Source organism: Ornithodoros turicata, chromosome 5, assembly GCF_037126465.1.
Source record: "Ornithodoros turicata isolate Travis chromosome 5, ASM3712646v1, whole genome shotgun sequence".
Taxonomy (NCBI): domain Eukaryota; kingdom Metazoa; phylum Arthropoda; class Arachnida; order Ixodida; family Argasidae; genus Ornithodoros; species Ornithodoros turicata.
Window position 1 is genome coordinate 19,357,426 of NC_088205.1, and position 21,231 is coordinate 19,378,656.

A 21,231-nucleotide genomic window follows, 5' to 3' on the forward strand; every position below is an offset into this window, starting at 1 on the left:
GTACGGTTAGCAAAGTAATTCGAAGGAAAATCGAATTAAGCGAAATTGAGTCATCGGTGAATGGAATTAGGACGTGTCGTTAAAAAGTCAAGTAGCCTATGTTTATGACTTTCTGGGTACCTTAAACGCCTGCCACAAATGGTGACCTTGCGTGATGCTTTTGACATTTATCATTTTATGTACCAGTGGAAAGTGTCTAACCAGGGCCGGCGCCTATGTTTTGCCTCCGGGCAGACAAGCGGGAAATTTGCCTCCACCCCTTATACTCTTGATTTCCTTTATCCTCCTGTCGTCCTGAAGCGTCTTCTTCCTGCACGAGAGGTGTCTTTTCAGCGCCTCCATCAGTTGGACTCGGAAGGAGGGGTGGGAGGAGGGGGAGGGGTGGGCAATAGCACCCCCGCCCCCCATAGACACAGATACTGCGTTCACTAGATTGATTGATTGATTGGTAAAAGAAAATCGAGATGTTAGTCACATGTCATTAGATTCACTAGATTCTTCTGTTGCTCTAGCACGTTTTCACTTTTCACGTTTAAGTTATAAGCACAATTTTATAACAAACAGTAAGTATTTTGAAAAGCACTGTGTGCGATTGCAGTACACTATGTGATGCGATGTGATGTGATAGAGGAAGAAAAAAATGCACCATAATAATAAGTATTACTATTGTACAAGCATGAGACAACGAATTATCGATGCATATTGAAAGTGAACTGTAATAAACTGGTGACGATGCCATCTATTCGAGACGTAATTGATTGTATTGGCTTGAATACAACGAGCAGCTTGATTTCGAGTTCTACACAAGACGAGACGATACCTACTTTCCCGACGACGTCCAACGTTATTTCTTCCGCACAGCGCCGGCGAAGCGCAGTGTCCTCCTCGCAACCCTGGAAGCAACGCTCCCGTTTTCTTTGTTTTCTTATGCCTCGTGGAAGCCCGCCAGGGCGGCGCGACCGCCGCTTCGCGTTGTATATGTTGTATACATTCATGAAAGAGAAGCGAGACAGAGGCCTGCCTTGCTGGCTTGCTCTGCCCGTCTTGTCCTGTCATAGTCCGTGCTTGTGATGTGTTGTGTTTGTGTCCTCGCTATGGAATACCTCTTGTAGCAAGCGTTTTAAATACTAGTAAGTATCTTCCTCGCAGCCTTTCTGACAATACCGGATGACAGCGAACTTCGTCGCTTTAGCGAATGCTGATATTTTTTATCGCACGCTGCGTCCTGTCGTTCGAAATGCGTTGTGAACGCATGTAGTTTGTTGCACATCAGCATCGACATATGTGTTTTTTCGAAGCTACGAAGAAGAAATGTATTGGTGTAGCGGAGAGGAACTATAAACTTTCGTGAGGTTATTCGCGCTGACGCAATTCGGACCTGTCGCGCAACCAGGAAAAAAGCGGAAAAAATGCTATCCTCTACCACAACAATGTCTGATATAGAGTTCCGTGTTTGTTTGAATTTCGCTGCCATCGCGGCTATGATTCGCACGACACTGAGATGAGGAATAATATCTTCCTGTGGTCCTGTTGCGGCCAGCTATGTGGTCAGCCGCTTATAGGTTGTTGATCCACGCTATCGAAAAGAGGATGACATACACAAAGCGTTTGTTGGTTGGTTGCTGTAAAAAAAAAAAAAAAAAAAGGAAAATATGGAGACAATTCGTAACTGACGTGTTCTTCGTAACCAGCATGAAGGAGTATATGGAATTGAATGGTCGCTAATTTACGAGAAAGACCACCGTATATTATATGGGGCAGAATTGTGCGGCAGAAACGGTAAATAATATTATTTTTCTTTTATTTCAGTAATGTAACATTCTCCAGAGCGAGGCTATGGTTTTATTTCTGACTAATTAACTCGTCGTGAGATAGTGAAGGTTGCCAGGAAGGGAGGACAAACACGGAGGCCAGCAAAGGTATTGCCAATTTTCTTAGCATGATGCAGGACACTTACAGACAACTTACTGATTCGAGACGTATAGAAATTATTGCTCCAGTTATTTGGGCGGTATAATTAAATAAAAAAATAATATATAACAATGGAACTATCTATTGTTTCCGTTCACTGCTCTATAAAGGGAGCGGGTGAAATGAATCGAAAAGGTATGAACACTGTTTTCAATTCTCGGCAAGACAAAGTGTCCTAGCTTCACACTTGCTCGCTCACAGCTTGACACTTGTTCGTCACGGCTGTCACGTCAGGCTATTGTGAAAGGCTCAGCGGAACAATGCCAGTTTTCGACAGGCCTACTGACTGTTTCCAATTCAATTGTGCCTTAATGAAATATCCGTAACTATTGGTCGCGATCACTTATCTTTAATACCGTTCTCAAAATTATATGTAGCAGCAGCAGCATACGGACGTCGGTAGTAGGTTCTAGATGATGCTCAAGGCTGGAAGCTTTGAATTCTACCACAAGTGGTGCTTTCCCTCGAGCACAGTACCCGATGAAGTAGACCCGGGACGCATATTACCCCCTCTTCCTTCCCCCCTCTTTCCTGCTGTACGTCTGTGTACGACGCTCGTAGCCGCAGTTGCTTCGCGGTATTAACGCAAAACAAAAAAAAATACACACACAAACAAATATGCAAGATGAATTTACGCTCTCCTTCCTTGCTGACCGCGCACACGTGAAAACTGTAGCTTCGCGACGTTTCGGTTTTTATTCTACCAACAGAAAGAAAGAAAACTAAAACACACGCACGCACACACACTAAAAGACACGTCGTGTGCACGCGATTTTTATGGTTTGTTGTTATTACTACTATGCTCAATCCCTGCCATTATTTTCTGTTTCTTTTCTTTTTTTTGATGAAGTCTCATTAGCACAGTGTACCTACGCACACACTTCTATCGTGACTGCAGCTACCACAACAACAACTCTATTACGAGGTGATGACGGGGGAGTTTCATCGTCAGGGGGTACCGGGTACCCCATTGCTGGTGGTGATGACAAACGAAAACAATAGCGGCCCATTTAGCTGTTTTCTGTTCCGTCGTAGTTTCGAACGAAACACAAGAAGGAAACAGAACTTGAGATCGGAGATCCACAGCGTGTGCCCCGTTCTGTGGTTCCACAGCTTTCGTATACGTTCTGTGCCCCGTTCATCTGCGCTTATGCTTCGTGGTCCTGCCAATAAGCCAAATCTTCGACCTTGCGCAAGTACTTAATTTCAAAGTCTACGCGTGATGCGCATACGTTGCATGTACAGGTCCCGACAAAAGTTTACGGAACACCGGAGTGGTGTATATAGTCATCTGAGCGATACCGTTGCTGCAAACAGGAGCAGATAGACTTACAAGCAGGTGACTGGGTACTCCATGCACCTCTCAGTGAGTGTACACACTCCCGCTCGCTGCTAGGGTGTCGCTCCGATCGAGAAATACGTCGCGCTGGTGTTCCGTAAACTTTTGTCGGGATCTGTACCTTGGGTTCATGCGTACTGTTTAGTTGACGTAAGAAAGAGAGAAAAAAATGTGGAGTTGAACGCGTAAATGCCTGTTGCGTCCATTCGAATGGGACCGAATTAATAATATGAGCATGCGTCAGTATTTGCAGTCTTGGGTATAGTAGCTTAGTTATAAGTAACTTGTAACATTAACTAGTCATGGTGACAGTACCCGTAAAATGTAACCAAGTTACTTCGTAGTGCCGACGCATCCGTTTCCAAACGCCGTTTTGCCGCTTTCAAATTTCATACTACGGAAAGCTCCAACGCTCCTTTTGAGGACATTTTAGCGTGGAATGGACGACAGCTGGCTGGAATTGAAAACGACTGGTGTTCGAGTGTATGTGTAATCGCTGTTCGACGTTACATGTGCTAAGATTTCGGGTTTCCTTTCCCAAAAGGTAACTGTAGAGTAACTGGGTGAACTAAGTCATACTATACACCGTACAGCCTCAACACCCAGGGCAGAGCCAGAGTACGGTGGTAAGCTCCATGAGCACGGGAATTTCTGTTTAAGATGTTCGGGGTCAGTGCGACTCCTGGATTGGATTGGATTGGAAAAAGAAAGAAAAATATGGAGAGGTTAGTCCCGACTCAGTCAGAACTGGCTACAGCGACTCCTCCGTTCAATGACATGGTATACCTATAGTTCTTCAGAATGTTGCAGAATTGCCGCTGTGGCGCGATTTTTTTCTTCTTCTTCCTCTTTATTTATTTTTCGTTTTGTTTGCAGATTATAGCTAAAGATTATCACGAGGGGAGAGCATTGGCGTTAGTGTTCCTTTGGTTTCTCCCATACCACCTCTGTTGGCTACCTACTAGTTTATCAGTAAATAGTTGCTGTGTTTGAGCTCGTGCTGTATTTGTCTTGTGCCTTTCCCTGTCTCGGTTATATATCGGTCAAGTTACTTTAACTTCGTAACAGTAACTCGCTACATGTTGAAAAGAGTAACAGCTTGCGATATACTCGTCTGGCATTGACAGCTAGCGGTTTATCCGGCTCGTAATCTCCAGGCGTTGCCAGATTGTTTGCTTCAAATAATAAAGACGTACCGGGTACAGTGCCGTACGTGTCTATTAGTCGAAAGAGGCATTCTTGCAACACCTGTAGATCTCAGACAGGATAAACCGCAAGCTGTCCATGCCAGACAAAGCATGTCGCAAGCAGGTCAGTGTCTATATTCACAGTCCAGCTGTTTCGGCAACACAGATAATTTTTAAAGCAACTTAGCATGACCGATAGTTTGTGCGTATCGGTCAGTTTCGAAGTTGTTGTGAGTTTAAGTCACGTGTCGCTGTAAAATTTAAGATTTGAAGCAATGGGCCACACCCTCTGACTGCCGGTCAGATACGCTACCGGACGCCGAAGAGGTTTGTCTCCGGATTAATTAATTTGATTTAATTGATAATTTAACTAATTAATTTAATTGATTAATTTACATGAGGGTCGTGCACCGAAATCTCGTCCCACCCCGTATTTAACGTCCCTCGCGGAAGACAACGTTTCTGAGCAACTTGTACCCTGCGAGAAACTTTGGAAGCGCCAGTGCCCTGTACGAATATGTTGTTGGTGCCAGCGCAATATTATTGTCAGATGGTTCTCACAACAACAACAACAGAAGACACATGAAGTGATATGAATGAAGACATTTTCCACTACGCCCAGGGCACACTGGTCAGTATGTGGTATGAAATGATACGGTGAATAATGAAGTCCTCGGTACGAGAAATAGTCGTATAGGCCGCGTAATATAAGCGCATGAAACCTCTCATGACAATTAATGGTTTTAACAATAGGTTAGAAAGAAAATGAACATCTTAGGGCAGCCCTCACGTCATCAGTTATTGTCGTTATAATCGCTCAGTCGGGCGATAACATTTCCGATACCCAAGCAACGTTTACCTGTTCTTCGTACTGTTCTTGTCGTTATGAGCTGTCAGAAACAGTTATCTCCGGCGAGGAGATAAGTAGCACGGTAGCGTTAATAATGTCAGTACACGTACCGTATATAAACAACGGGGAGCACGATTACATCATTCGAATAAGAAGAGCTGTCATGCAGCGTTGAAAACTGCATTTCCCCCTATACTTGTTAGTCTGGCAACTGGTATTTTGGGGAATACTCGAGCAGCTGTGTGTTCATATGGTAAGTGAACATTCGTATTTCATTGACCACGTCGTGGCGCAACTACGATCTTGAGCGATCGGTCTAATTACTGGAGATAATTAGTGGATTAAGCTTGGCTACTCGAGCGTCCTTTAATCACTTCGCAACGGTCCAAGTGTTTAAATGCACCGCAGCACAGAGGCAATTTATGTTGACGACATAGCTGAGCAGAAACCCAGCACAACAAGTTACAAAGGCGACAGAGAACACCTAATATTTTTAATTTGTTAGCGAAATGGAGGTAAAAGGTTGTATCGGATGAGGCAATCAAACATAGAAGGACAAGCACAACACATGCCTCACAAACGCCCAGTCGCATACATGAATTGAATGATGGCAGTCGAAGACAAACCAATTGAAGTTGATAGCACCTCTGACCGGCAATCAGAGGGTGTGGGTTCGAATCCCACTTCTGGTGCCTTTTCTTCGACTGCCATCTAAAGGTAAAAGGGCTCAAGGCGACGTCTGGTGGGAAAATCCCCAATTCTTCAAGAAAGCGTGACCTATGTTCCCGACTGATTTGCTGCTCCTGATGGCTACCTCAGTTTACCCTTGACCAGTGGGCTGTCACTGCCGCTCTCCTCGGTTTTCTCCAATTCTCAGGCCTCGTGAACTGCATCTGACGTTGTTCTGGTGTCCCTTTTCTTCTGTCTCTCCTTCCCTTCCTTTCTTTCCTTCTTTTTCTTTTTCGTTTTTTCTTTCTCCATTTTTCTCCATTTCTTTTTTTCTTTTTTTTTTTGAATAGCAAGTTGGCTCTTTGCCTGGCTAACATTTCTTTTCTTTTCTTCTTAATAAACATATACCCCCCTCCCCTTGACTTTCGCGATATACAAACGCAATACAAATATAAACGAAAATGCAAGAGGGAACCAGCTTTGCACACGCCCCCTCGACGTGCTACGATCACACCTATCCGAAATTCCGAAACTATGCCATACAAGCGACTGTCAAACAAAACAAAAGAAATAATGAAATTCGCGAAAGCCGATAAACCCGCGAACGTCAAGGGCATCGCAATAAGACGCTGAGTATTGGAGCATCCCCTATATTCATCGCTCACTCGACCACTTCGAGATCATTCGCGGTAGTGCGTTCTTTACGAGCCTTGTTTGCGTAAACACGGCGGCCTTTTCTTATTCTTTCCTTTTTTTTCCAATTACAGTGTTGGACGGAGTGGACAGCCTACTAGCCAAGGTCGAGCAGATATTCCCTGTTCGTATCCGACCTTGTCCTCTTCGCGTTGCTCCGTCATGTTTCTTTTCACGTACTACATTCAAGGAACTACGTTGTTCCAGCTGAACTGATCTTAATAACAACCTTGGCGATCGCTTGAACGATTGTCGTCGTTTCCGCAAGATAAGGCGCCATTCTTTCATAAATGTAATCTACTGAGCGTGCGAAGGGAGCACATCGCCACTACGAGATTTTTTGGCCTTGTTGATATTCCATAAGGGAGACGGAAAAGTATGCACGGACGAACAGAAACGACGACACACAGGAACGGGGTATGTGTGGTTGACTTGACAGTATATCCATAAATGCGTGTGACATTTGTTTCTAATAAGGGCTGTTGGAAGTAGTGCTTGTCCCTCATCGTTTCTGTCCGTTCGTGTATAGTTTGAGTGCTTCGCATTCTCTCTACGATGTCCCCGCAAAGACCGAGCTGTCACTTTTTTTCTCCTTTGTTTGTTTGTATTTTGTTTTCTGAATAGGATTTACGTGGTGCTTCTTCTTGGTAATCTTCACGAAATATGTGAGCAGAGGGGAGTATTCTTCCGAGTAGGGATATTGAGTCGTTGCGTTTTTCGATCAATGTAACAGCGATGCCAGAAGCTATGTGGATTTATTAATTGAACTCTATTTCGCGCAGAATGTTTGATCCGAAACACAACGGCCTGAAATGTTTGATAAAAGCGATAACGTACCCACAGTGCATGGTGTAACAAAAAGAGGACAGACACACACGGCACTGACTGACAAGTCAACATTGTTTGATAAGCTTTTATCTTCCGTACATGTGCACCGCAAAGACACAGGGTGGGAATACAAGTTAAACATCCATCAACAGTAAAACAGTTTGCACCTTCTGCTTGGCCTAGCACGTCATATACAGGGTGTCCCAGAAAACGTGTCATCGAATTATAATAAAAAAACTACGCCACCTAGAATCATGCGGTCAACGCCATTTGTTCTTACTATGCTTTTGCCAACTCCTGGTTGTGAATATCATGTATCGTAAGTTTAATTATGTAATTATTTGCGAACTGAACTGGGAAATTTGCCAAGTAAATGTCACTTTTTTACCCCACCAATACGAAGAGTGCCGAATTCACTCAAGTTCATGGTAATTGACAGTGATATTCACGAGCTATCCCATCGGAAAAAGTAGCCGAACATGATGCTTGTAGCACTGAACCATAACGCGCAACGACTTTTTGAGCGCAATCGCTCTCAGTCCGACGAAAGGAGCTTCCAAACCCAGCCCACAGAGTAATAGTAGAAAAAGTGACAGTTCCTGAAATTGGGAGAGGGAAAGTGCGATCCCAGCGGAAGTCGGACGCGATAAGCCATACCTGTGTTGTCTCTTTCTGCGTTGCAGGTGTGGGCTAGGTTTCCAACCTCTTTTCGTCGGGCTGACAAGGATTGCGCTGAAAAATTTGTCGCGCACTAGTTCAGTAGAGCATGATGTTCGGCTATTTCTTCTGATGGGATAGCCCCTGAATATCCCTGTCAATTATCATTAATTTGGTAAATTAGACACGCTCTTCACATTGGTGGGATAAAAAAGTGACCTTTAGTTGGCAAATTTACGACTTCAGTTCCCAAAAAGTTACATAATTAAACTTACGTAACACGACATTCATATCAGGAGGTGGCAAAAACCTAACAAATGCTGTTGTCCGCATGATTCTCGGTGATGTAGTTTTTTTATTACAATTCAATGACACGTTTTCCGGGACACCATGTATATATGTTTCTCAAACGTCGCCATGTAGTACTGGACAGCTGTCAGGCCTGCTGTAACGCCTACACAGCTGTCTTAGTACCGGCATGGTGACCTTTGAGCACTTACAAACATACACTCTACGTGCAGTCAAAGTCCCGGTTAATTTTTTCGTTATATATATATATATATATATATACATATATGCATCAGGTAATCTAATCAGGCATCTAATATGAAATGCAGAAAGTCACCCTTTGACGCCGCAGCTGCAACCGGGATGAAATAGATTGCGAAACTTCATAGAAAGTTGACGGACGTGACAGCCAGAAGGAAGAGACATTTTCACTCGCCGTTTTCTTAACTGAGCGCATGACCCAGTTGCTCAGTCGTGCAGCCTTTCGTCGACTGGCCCACGTGACTTGGGTCCGTCTACGGCAGCGTGGTTGTCGAACCCGGAAGAAACGTAGAAAGATGCATTCTGTACGCAGCTCTCTTTTAATATTGGCGAATTCCACAGGTAGTTGTCGTGCAGAAAAGCTTACACTGGCTTGGTGTGCGTGTTATACTGTTATGCGCATAGCACCCACTTCTTGATGGTAGCTCTCTGACGTGTTGAAGACTGGGAGGTTCGAACCGGCCTGCTGTCCTGTCTAATGTTTCTGCCGTTCTTGTCGTCAGGGTTTTCAGAGTTCCCCGAGGTGAGCCCAGTCTTCTGCTTCCATCTGTCCATGAACTTCAGGAACAAAGACGCAAGCGAGCGTCAATTTTCTTCTCGTTTTTCTTGCTCTCAATTATCTTGGATATTATTCTCGTTTTTCTATTCCGTGTGGGCACCGCGAAGCAACTGTTGTTAGGACAACCGGAGGTATGAGTGAGAAAGTTACCCTGCGTCCTCGGCCGACATCAAATGTGCTTGCACCCGTGTAGAAAACCAAAAAAAGAAACAGGGAAACCCTCAGATCGTTTCTCTTGTTCCGGGTGCCATGTTTCTTATAACAACAAACTAAACGAAATGTTCGCAATACCCAAGCCACCCTCTTGTTACCCGCAGATTTCCGGATGTTTCTATAGTCCTCCATCCGCACGGTTACTTTCTCCCAACGATGCAGATCAGATAACTGCTCCCAAGACACGTAACTTTCCTTATGAATGCAATGCCGCTATCTTACGCTGTGATCACCCCTTATCTCGGTGATGTTTGCCCTTGATGGCAACCACGCCATTGGAGCGTGCCGCCGCAAGAGATGCTTATCGACAGTGTGCACAAGGCCTCATAGCCCTAGATAGGGATCATAGCACGTACCTTTTTTTTATTTGATAATGACCGTGATTTTCGGCATACCGGAAGATGTGCTGTGCATAGCGGTTTGCGTGGACAGTACATTGTTTTTATTCCGTGTTAGCGCCGCGAGGCAACTGTGGCTATGAGCAGCGTACAGATGTGGACAGGCGGAGAGAGGACTGCAAGGAAGGAGTGGGGGTTAGGATGCATCCTGGACCGATTTCAGGGGGACTGTGCCGACATTCGTCTGGAAAGACTTCGGAAAACCCAGGGAAAACCTCAGACAGCACAGCCGGTGGTAGGATTCGAACCCACTACCTCCCGGTCTTCAGCACGACCTTGGCTATCACCAACGAGCGGGACGCCTTAACCCGCTCGGCCATGCCGCTGGTGGACGGTATATTAGATTGCCGAAGAAGCGACGCTGACCCTGAGTGACGCTGCTGTACGACGTTGGTTGCTATCGTCCTAACGTTATGCCGCAATGGTTACGCCCGCAGGTGTTTGACAATAGCTTACACAAAAGGCCGTGGGGGTGATAGAAGGCCATGGCTGGAATCTAACATGTTCCCTAGGATTCGCGGCAGGCATTCTAGACTGACGCCGAGGGCATCAGGTTTCCTGGACGCTCATATGTGTCTTCCACACATATCTCTCTCTCTCTTGTTTCGATTAGATTAGAAGAAAGAAAAAAGGAAACGTAGATCACACTGGTACGACCAGCTGTTCCATGACCCTTGATGGGTGGAAGCATTGAGTGATTTAAAAGATTACTTCAGCACGTATGTCCTTGTGGTAGTTTGCCAGGGCAGAGAGCGCAGGTTGTTGGGGCTGCTTTGGCCTGCTCCCCAGTACCTTCTCGACACTTAAACGTCAGTTGTCAAGCTTAGCAAGGGCGTTCTTCAGTGTTCGCCGACTAGAGTCGAAGCGTCGGCAGGTGACCAGCATGAGCTCCATGTCCTCCACGGTTCCGCAGGTTGAACAATTCGAAGATCCAACGACACCTATCTTATGACAGAATGCTGCAGCGACTGCTCTCTCTCTCTCTCTGTCCACGTCACTCTCATAGACCCAGTTGCTCTTTGGTGTTAATACGGAATAAGGAACGAGGATATCCACACGAGTCCGCAGACATTTTTGTAGCGTATAATCTTTGCGTCTGTCCTTCTCTCCAAGCGGGGACCTACTTTGACCCCACTGCCCTCAGGGAGCATCGCGTGACATTTGTCATTAGAATCGTTTTGTCTGCTTCACCGATCGTTCCAGGTTGAGCACGTATTTGGGCGCCTTTTAAAAGCCGCAACCAATGACAGTGGGTTCGAGTCCCGCCGCTGCTTTACTTTGTCTATCAGTGGCTTTAACCGTGGCGGGCTCCGTGCTCTTACTGTTTGTGTGCCAGCCTCAACTTTGTTAACCTCTGTTATGTTCTGTTGTGTTCACGCACTGCTGCAAGACCAGGTCTCTGACAGAATGTTCTTGTGGCTGGCGGATTTTCTGCGCGACAGAACACTCTCTGTTCGCACGCATAAGGGGTCCACGCCGAAGATTGGTTTAGCTCATGGGGTACCACAAGGGAGTGTCTTAAGCCCAATTCTCTTCAATCTCGTAATGGCAGGCCTAAAGTCCTGCGTTGGCCGAAGAACTAACACTGCCGTCTTCACTGATGGATCTTCCACACGGGATGGTTCGTCGTGTGCTTTTGTTGTCCCATTAAATGCAGTCGCACGTGGATATCGTCTGTCACATCGTACGTCATCAACATCGGCGGAGTTGTATGGCATTCTACTGTTTCTACAGCACATCTCCCAACTTCCTCCCCGTGCCTGGGTGGTATACACACCGATTCGCGGGCTGCTCTGCAATGTGTGGCAACCATGGGGCTTCGTGGGTCTCTAACCCCCATCGTGGTAGACATTCTCCACCAAGTTCGGCGTCTAAGGTCAAGGCGTGAAGGTCATCATATATCCCTGCAGTGGATTCCAGGTCACTGCGGTCTAAGAGGCAATGAGGAGGCTGACAGAGCAGCAACGGCTGCCCACGAGTCCCGGCTGCCGTGCCCATTGTGCTCTCGAGAGGCGACAGAAGGGCCTTACTAACTGCATGGTTTCAACCCCTGGCTCTGCAGCAATGGCGCTGGGACATCACGCTCAATCTCTAATGCATTCGGTAGACCCAAATCTGTCGTTTTCTTTCCCTGGCCGTCTCCTACGCCGTTTTACCTCCCTCCTGCGTAGACTCCGGCTCAATGTTGCTTTCACCCCGCAATTCAAGTGTATGATCGGATGCTGTGACACGAGCCTCTGTTGCACCTGCGGTGTCGTGGCGACTGCCCACCACATTCTTATGGAATGTTCACTCTACTGCCCGCAAAGGCGGACATTGTGTGGTGAGCTGGCCCGCATCAGCAAGAGGCCGCTCACCTTAGCTGCACTCATTGGCCCCTATGAAGATCCTGGGCTCCATCGTCGGGTTCTTCACCTGTTCATGGACTTCCTGTCGTCCTCTGGATTGCTTCAGACGCTTTAGTGCTTTGTTGTGTTTTCATCCTTCGTTCATCATCTTCACATAATGTTCCCGTACAATGGGGTAGGGTACCGCACCACCGCGGTGAAACACCCCATCCCATCGTTATCATTTATTGTTGTTGCTATTGTGTTGTGTTCATTGATGCGTTATGTTCACCTAACAAAAGCTTTAAATTCGACAAACCTTTTCTTGGATGAAAGAAGAAGAAGAAAAAAAAACAATGGCTGAAGCAGTCTTATGTAGTAACTTTGTACAAGCAGTCACTTACCGAGCAATTAACGATTAATTAATTAATTTATTAATTAATTAACCGAGCAATTAACTAATTAATAGCTCATCCTCGGAGAGCAACTTTCATGGTGGATGCCAGTCGGTGACAGGTAGTGAACGAAGATGCCACTATAGGTTCTGAAATCATAGAGATAAACATATAATTATAATGTATGACTAGATAGCAACTAGTTAGTTCCTTTAGAATTTCGTGTTTGTCTCTCAAATTTCACAAACTTGCAGTGTCTTTGTTCATTGCCTGTCACCGAATGGCAAGAGTTATTAATTATAATTATTGACTAATTGCTAAGTAGGTAATTACTTGTAACTAGAAGTTACTTCCCAGGACTGCCTGAAGCTTTACGACTTCTCTTCACGTTGTCATTGGCGTTGGAGACATGTGGATATTAATGCTTTCTTTTTCATTTTTTCCAAGTCGTCGGCACCTCATGTGGTTTTCCGCTTTGATTGACTGACTACTTTTCCGCTTTGATTGCAAGCAAGTTTACTTTGTTAGTATGTAGGCGAGTGCTGGAAGGTGGTTTCGCGTTCCCTTTCCAATTAGCTCGCTTTAAGCATGACACTGTAGCCTCGAGGCCAAGATTGAACCGGACTCCAGTACTGTTAATGAGCCGATTGGATCCACCTGTATTGTAGATATCACTTCGGAGAATACAGATGCACAAGAAGGACCATACGGCAGCGTGCTCTCCTTTGTTATTTTCTCGTTTCTTTAATCCTCTGCTGAACATTCGCGATATTGCCAATACCTCTTCATCTCGTTGCCCTTCCATTGTGTAAGGCAGCACAGGAGCCATCAGCTGCGCCAGCAACAGACGGACTGTCTGCTACTGGTGGGATCAACGTCGCATTTTCTCTCACTCAGGCAATTAAAGGCACCACTACTTTCTGCAAAATCTATAAAACCCCAGGACAAAGAACGGTACAAGTAACGACAAATAACGACTGTGCGGAACTGCCAAATCTGGTGTTTGTCGTTACTTGTACCGTGCTTTGTTCCATTTTTTTTACCCAACACTGAGGTTTTATCGATTTTAAAATGAACAACCAACCTGCCCAGATTTTAACCTTGTTAAAATTTCATGTAAGTTGCGCTACAGAAAGCGTAAGTTTTGCCTCTGTAAGGTCTTCCTTATTCAGCTCTTTCCTCCACTGTTGCCCCCATTACGGTCGATTCATAGCGGACGAAGCCTGCTCTATATAGGAAGAGGAAATAGTCAGCGAAGCTTCCTGGAACGAGTCTTGTGTCACGTGCGATGACGTAGTGCGAGCGTAACTTCCGTTACATCACTTCCTCTAGTATATCTACTCATCCTGAAGCACATACGGAATGCTAGGTGCCGCCAGCATGCGAAGTAACTGTATCTCTCTCCCCCCCTTTTTTTTGTTTCTTCTGTGTTATGTTGCGTGCCTAGAATACTAGTTACGTGACGCCTGGGGAATTAGGCGCACTAGTTTTGGTTTGGGCAAGTTGCTTCGGTTGTCATAGCGTTATGTCGCCGCAGTGACTTGTTTCTGTGGATTAGTTTTGCCCACCTGAGCGCCTACCGATCCCAAGGTTGCGGGTTCAAACCCGGTTGAGGACACCCGCCCTCTGGTGGCAGGGACGTTAAGTGCGGTGCGTCGTGCGCTGAGTTATCGGCGCCCGTTGAAGAACCTTCAGGTATGCAAAATTAATCCAGAGACTATGGTGTCTCGCAACGTAAAATCACGAATAATTATTGTTATTACAAATGTCCCGCAAGTCGTTATCTAGGACATTCGAGACTGTGCGAATACCAACAGTGCGAATCTTAATTCCAACCTTTCACGTCTCAGGCGTTTGCAGAGAACATGGAATAGATAGATAGGAAGTTTCTTTTTAGAAAATATCCTCTGGCAACAATTAACTTCCGTTGGGTTTCCGTTCCTGCTCTGCATACATCTGATGGTTCCGAAGCTGTTGTACTACTGAAGTGGAATTTTTTTCTGTACCGGCGGTAATCAAAAGTTGAAGACTCGAAACATATTTTCTTTTTCTTGTTTCCACAAGGCCCGCATTGGATTAACGATCCGCGCGTGAGTGTTGTTTGCATTCGGGATGGAGGAACGTCTGAAGACATTTAAAGGGTTAATTTAATTCAAATCAAATCAGTCCTTCTATGTGATCGTAATTTCTTGCAGTTGTCTCCCACAACCGCAGGAAAGTGCGCGGTAGAACGCGGTGTACTTACTACAAGTTCGACAAAAGGGTATACGATGTGTCCTCCTGCATTTGAACGTTGTGCTCTGAATATGGACTTCCATACTTCCGCTGATCTCAACTGCACATTGTGCACGAAGTGAAGATTGTTGAGAGGCGACCCACATCGTGTGAAGCGATGCCTCGTAATATGGCCCTTTGATGGTTGTAATCAAACAGTGGGCGTAGTACAAGTATCCTCCTCAAGAAAAGCACGCTTTTGAAGCTGCGAAACATATAGTCATCTGGAAAGCTGGCTGGGGCGATGGCCTAGAAAGGCCAACACGGTCCAATCCCATTGGCTGTGCACGGAGTGCACATGCGTGAGAGACGCAAGTTTTTCAAAGAAACGAATGAATTTACTTTCAGGTAGACGAGCAGGATGGCCAAATCGGGCAGGAGCTACTGCAGAAGCCTCTGTCTCTTCACGCAAGTTCAGGCGACCAATGGGAATTCGAAACGTCATCGGCAGCTAGTTCTGTTGACCCTCTCAAACAGACATTCCAGCCGTACGAGTGCCTGTAATCAAATACAAACATCGACAGCTATCTATCCACACCAGGCAGAAGCTATCTCGCTCAAAAAGGCAACGGAAGAGGTTGCTGTTCTTCCCAAGTCCATATATAAAGAAAGGTTGGTAACGGTGAGTACAGAACCAAAGCCGCTTTTCTAATACGTTTCTGAAGCATGAATACACTAGCATGCCTGCTCGAAACATACCCGCCGTACTTACTCTCACCACTAGAATCTTGATTTAAGATATTCACTATAATTTGTCATTTCAAGGTAACTTCATGTTCAGAGCTCTTCAAATCTTGGAAAACGACACGGCCCGGTTACAAGTACGTGAACCCCAACGGCGTGAGAGTCACGGTGCCTTATATCCACACTGGTTTAGACCGCAACGCCGGTGAGGGACCTACAGTGGTCGCCATTCATGGCGCTCCCGGAAATTACAACGACTTCTCCGCGCTCACGTCAGAACTGGACAGCCTCGGGGCATCCGTCGTAGTCCCCACGTTGCCAGGTAATTACTGTTGGGTTTTGAAATATAATAACATTTCTATGACGCACATTTTTTCTTTTTCCTTTTTCTTCCTTTCTTTTTTTTTTTTTTGAAGCCTCGGTGAAGCCGCATCGCGTCAGTTTCGCGTCGAACATCGCTCCACCTCCACCACCACCACGGCACCCACACCCCCTTTCATCCCCTCCACCACGTCTGAGAAGAAACCGGCGGGCGGGCTCTCTCAGTGCTCTGCATAGCGCGTCTCGCGTGAAGTCGACCGGCAACACGAACACCGCGGAGTTACAACGTAGGCGGTGTGCTGGGGAGCACTTGCGCAGGTAGGGAGTTCGCAAATGTGCCGCCATTGCTGCAGGAGATGCAGACGCGATGGCCGAAAATGAGGAACGTAAGCGGCGTCACTCGGCAAGATGTTCGGAAATGCGCACGAAAGAGTACAGTGACCTTAACAGGGAGTGAACGAGTTTGCAGACGACACCCATGTTTCTGCACATGGCCAACGGCAACCTATGGTCGAGTTTGCCGTTGCGCCACGCGCAAATCAAGTACGGTCACAGCGCAAGCACCGTCCTTCCTTTGCTGCAATCCTGTCGCATTCCGTACATGTTTGGCTGTGCGCCAGAGAGTGTATTCGTTAAAAGTTAACCAAAATGAATATTCAAAGGATCTATTTTGTGTTAACGTCGCGAAGCAACGGGGGTGGTTTATAGACTTGCGGATAGGAGAAAGTTCGGGGAATCTGCTTCGGTATGAATAATAGTTCTCCTTCAGGGAGAATTCCGCAGCAGGGGATTGGATTCCGTCACATTTTTAGCATGAACTCAGATATAACGCCAGCGAGCGGATGTTCCGTACTTCCAGCTTCGCCGCTGAAAACGTTGATTTTGGAAACGTTCAAGAGCAGAGCATGTTCCACTCCCACCGCTGCCACGCTGACTCACGCTGGTTCACGTCATGCGTTCTCTTGCGTCCGAGCGTAAACACTCGGCGAGTTCCGTTTTAATGACAGTGGACGTCGTTGCGCGCTTGTCATTTTCACGCAGTAGTATAAACAGGCCATGAGGCATACGAGAAGGTGGTGGATGCCAAGCAGACGGGAAAGTTGATCCATATATCTTGTTAGCGCAAATAGTTACGTGTTTGCTTTAAATATGCAAATATGTGTGAAAAATTGCAAAAAAATGCAAAAATTGTTTATAATACGTGTTTGCTTTAAAAGCATGCAAATGAGCCCTGAGTATACGTCGTACCGACGGGTGTTTTTGCAACATGATCAGTACAAAAACAACAGTTTGAAGCTCTACGTTGTGACTCAGAGGCGTTATGCACCCGCCTAAGCCAATCAGAGACGTCTTAAGATTTGTGGGTGGTGTTGAACCTGTAGGTATTGATTTGTCCCGAAGTATAGAGGGAAGGAGTGTACAGATGTTTTTCCAGAGACGACGCACAACGCAGAAACGATGCACTCGAGAGAGAAAATATCTGTTTCTTTACAAACATTGGAGCTGGGTAAACGATGCACTCGAATATTGCTAAGGTAAGCGAAGCATCAGCGTTCAATAGACATCTCCCTGTTTGTAAAGAAATGACGTCATAGTGTTCGACAGCGCCACCAATTTGGTAGAGTTGAACTACGCTTGAAGCTGGGGGCGAACAAGGTCCCGCCCGAAAGCCACGGTCTTGAGGGGATTATGAGCGATGGTCCCTGAAAGGGACGCGACCTTCGGTCCTACTTTTCTTTCAATAGCAGGCAGGGAACAAGTGCCCATTCGTGGAACCCAGCCCTCCCCTTCCGATTTGTTTCAGTTTCAGTCTGTCTACCAACGTCATGATAACGTTTCTCGGGTAGAGGTCTATAGCTCAAAGTCTAGGTCTATAGTCTCAAAGCCCGTTTTCAGGGGGAAGATTATCTTTTGGGGGACGGCAACTCACGAACGTTTCCGGTTTGACCGGCAGTAATTTGGTGCTCCCCGTAACGACGCAGTAATGACTCAGATCCATATCGCCCAAGACTGGATCCAGGGGCATCGTCGAAGGAAGGAAGGAAGGAAGGAAGGAGATCGAGAAAGGTTCCTGAGTAAACGCAGTGAACGGAAACACCTCTGGACAACCGATACGACATCATATCTCCGTCGCCAAAGAAAGAGAAAAACAGAACCAGTCTATGGTTCCTACACGACTCGCGATACTATCGGATATGAAATGCGCAAAATCTCAATGAGGCTCCTGCCCATGACGTCACGCGCAGCCTTTGAGTCACGTGACATGGGAAAACATGGGGATGCGTCAAAGGCGTCATACTGCGTGCCGAACGAAGCAGCAGCGTGTGTTTTTGCAATGTCCTCTTGTAATTGCACGACCACAACGGCTCATGGAATGCCCTCCTACTGTGACCCCGATGCGGTCACGTGACCAAACGTAACGTCAGTGCGCAAGCCTCATTGCGATTCGCGAACTGTGCTTCAGGTATCGAAGCTTCTAGTTTTAGAGGTTATACAGGGTGTTTCACCGAATGTCTCACAAAAATATATTGGTGGTGGTGGTGGGGGTGGTGGTGAAGGGGCTTGCCGTTGTCGGCCTCACGTATGTGGGCAACGTCACGACTGACGCCCTGGGGAAATGTGCGTCCTGGGCCGACTTCTTGGGGAACTGTGCCGACATATGTCTGAAAGCGTCTGAGGAAAACCCAGGAAAAACCCCAGACAGCACAGCCGGCACCGCCGGCCGGCCAATATATTGAAAAATCCACTTGACTTAAAAGTATGGTATCAACGGTGTTTATCTTCGGCGAACTTTTGCAGGGAGATAAGGGCTCTTTCATCAATTTGCGATCGCGAGAAATTAAATTTTCTGAATTGAACGCCGTAATTTCCCAAGCCAGTGTTTTCTTTGTTTTCTTTTTTCTTTTTTGTTTTTTGCCAGCAACAGAAAGCGCGTGTTGGATTTACTCCCCCATTCCATGACAAAACACATTTCCTTCTACTGTGGTAATAGCTGGAAAAAAGTTTGCGAAAACTGTCATTTCGAGACGTGCGTTTGGCCGGCCGAGCTCAGTTGGCTCAGTTATCCGTCAAATGAACCTAAGGAGCGGTGCAAGCAAACGGTGACCCGTATCACCCCGTTTCCTGCTCACTGTTGTTTCAGGTATAGTTGTGGCGTTCGAGCCTTGCTGCCTTTATCAGCAGAAGCATGGATAAGGGAAGTGAAGGGGTCCGTTTTCTTCCACTGCGTCTTGTATTGACGGACGGAGAACTGAGCGCGGTCGACAATGCGCGCGTCTCGAAACAACAGCTTTCGCAAATTTTTGCGGCTGTTACCATTGTAGTAGGGAATGTATCTTGCGATGCAATGGGCAAATATAATATGCTCTTTCTATGTGCTCCAACAAATAAGCGTGATATTGACTTGGTACATTTCAGAATTCAGTTAAGAAACTTCAATTTCTCGCAACCCAAAATTGACCAACGGGTTCGTATATGTCGTGGCAGAAGTTCGCCAAAGAGAAAAACCATTGATCCCGTAACATTCGGACAAGTCCATTTTTTAATACGTTTTTGTGACACGTTGCGTGAAACACCCGGCCTGTATTTCCCGGATAGACTGGAAGATATATATTGAGTTTCAAAAGCATGTCGGCTTTTCTTCTTCTTCTTTTTTGACCTACGTAACTTGTAGATTTCACAAAAATTCTTTTATTTTTCAGATCTTGATTTCAGTATGGAAACCCAAAGCTTCTGGCACTCGGTCGAAGAAAAGGCGGACCTGTTGAAGCAATACCTGACAGCCATCAACTTGAAGGAGTAAGCATGGAATATATTTACCTTGAAATTTTCCCGCATTTGGGGCTGGCACTAGAGGGTGGTAAGCAAGGAAATCGCCTTAGGACCCATAGTTAACCCATGGTTAACGACGTCCTGTTCATTCATCAGCTCCCACCCCGTCTATATAGTTGAGTCATGCTATGGAGTTCTGTGACTGCAAGTCTGTCAGATCACGGTAATCACCGTGTAAATATTGGTAGAAAATCAGAGCAATAGCTTTGTTTAAATAAAGCTGGGAGTACCCTGTAGCTGCCGACAAAAAAAAGTTCAATATACCGATACATGTCGAGACTCGAGCAATATGTCTCTACAGTGCAGTGCAGAAGGTTTAACCTGCTGGTGCCACATATTTTGGCCACAGTCGAAATAACCACCGCAGTGCAAAACGACCATACATATGTCGTGGAACTGTACCGGTTGTAAATGCCTTATTCTGTAACCTTTATAATTTAGGCGTAATGATCTTAGTAGCCGGAAAGCCATACAGCTAGGGCATGCATATAATGAACAACATTTACGTTTTGTATGCAACGATTTTGGTTTCAGGTGCTCGAACCTTTAAGGACGACGTTTCCGAAACCGAAGTTTTTAAAATGCCTCCTGAAGTACCGTTTCAAGTACCAGTCCAGTGGATATAGAGCTCCACTAGTAGCTCAATATAGCCACAGTTTCTTCGCGGTGCTATTACGTAATAAAATCAGCCCCCTCAAGCCATGATCATTTCTGATGAGTGAGTGCTTTTCGCAGGCGTTTCCCAGTCACCTGACCTCTTTGTCCTGTGATCTTCCTAGGTATATGACCGAGGCAAAGTTCCCTCCTAATGACCACATGTGCTTTTCGTTTCAGAATTGACATGTTCGTCACACATAGCAGTTCAATGTATCCGATCTTGCGACTTGCCGTGCATGATCCCGATATCCGAGTGAGGTCTTTAGTCTTTATTGCTCCAGCAGGGTGCCGCAGAATAGCGTAAGTAATGTTCCATTCCAACTATTACAACTAATTCTATATTTGCATTCTAAGATTCCAAGTGTCGTTTATCGGATTCGAACACACTCCTGTGTGAGTTCTGGTACCGTGACGAAGCGCGGCTTAGTTGTACATAACGCCGTTACAAGTTAATCGCTACTTTTTTCGCTAACGAAGAAGTAATCGCGTTACTTCTTAAAACTAGTTGCGAAGCAAGTGCTTCTGTTACAAATTAATGGTCACACGATCCTGCAAAGTTACCGATACCGATACTTTCATAGGGCCTCTCGGCTTCTCGGAGGGGGGCTCCTGTGCACTGCCGTCAGCGCCGCTTGTGGTGGCAGTGTTAAGTTTCCTCTAGTAGCGTGCTCTCATCACGCAAGAATGACCAAGCCCTGCTGCTCCTTCAAAAGGGTTAAGGGTCGTTCAAGGTTGACCGAGACTTTTGTTTCTTTAAACACAATGGAAAATTCGCGATGCACCAAACTACGTCACTTTTTCAAAGTATTCACCGTGCGCATCTAAAGAC

At 46.0% G+C, this 21,231-nt stretch overlaps 1 protein-coding gene across 4 annotated transcripts in view; it reads left to right on the top strand.

Annotated features, from left to right (window-relative positions):
* The window catches only part of LOC135394165 (uncharacterized), a 163,267-nt gene that overhangs the window by 133,960 nt on the left and 8,076 nt on the right, over nt 1-21,231 (top strand). The window contains exons 1-5 of one of the 4 annotated variants that reach the window (XM_064624738.1): nt 963-1,130; nt 15,258-15,531; nt 15,675-15,915; nt 19,616-19,712; nt 20,580-20,702. In XM_064624738.1, coding sequence (XP_064480808.1) covers nt 15,271-15,531; nt 15,675-15,915; nt 19,616-19,712; nt 20,580-20,702 — 722 coding nt within the window. In that variant the 5' untranslated portion in view covers nt 963-1,130; nt 15,258-15,270. Of the gene's footprint in view, nt 1-962; nt 1,131-5,490; nt 5,601-7,105; nt 7,127-15,257; nt 15,532-15,674; nt 15,916-19,615; nt 19,713-20,579; nt 20,703-21,231 lie in introns of those variants that run through there. The other 3 variants (XM_064624739.1, XM_064624741.1, XM_064624740.1) reach the window with 3 other exon arrangements.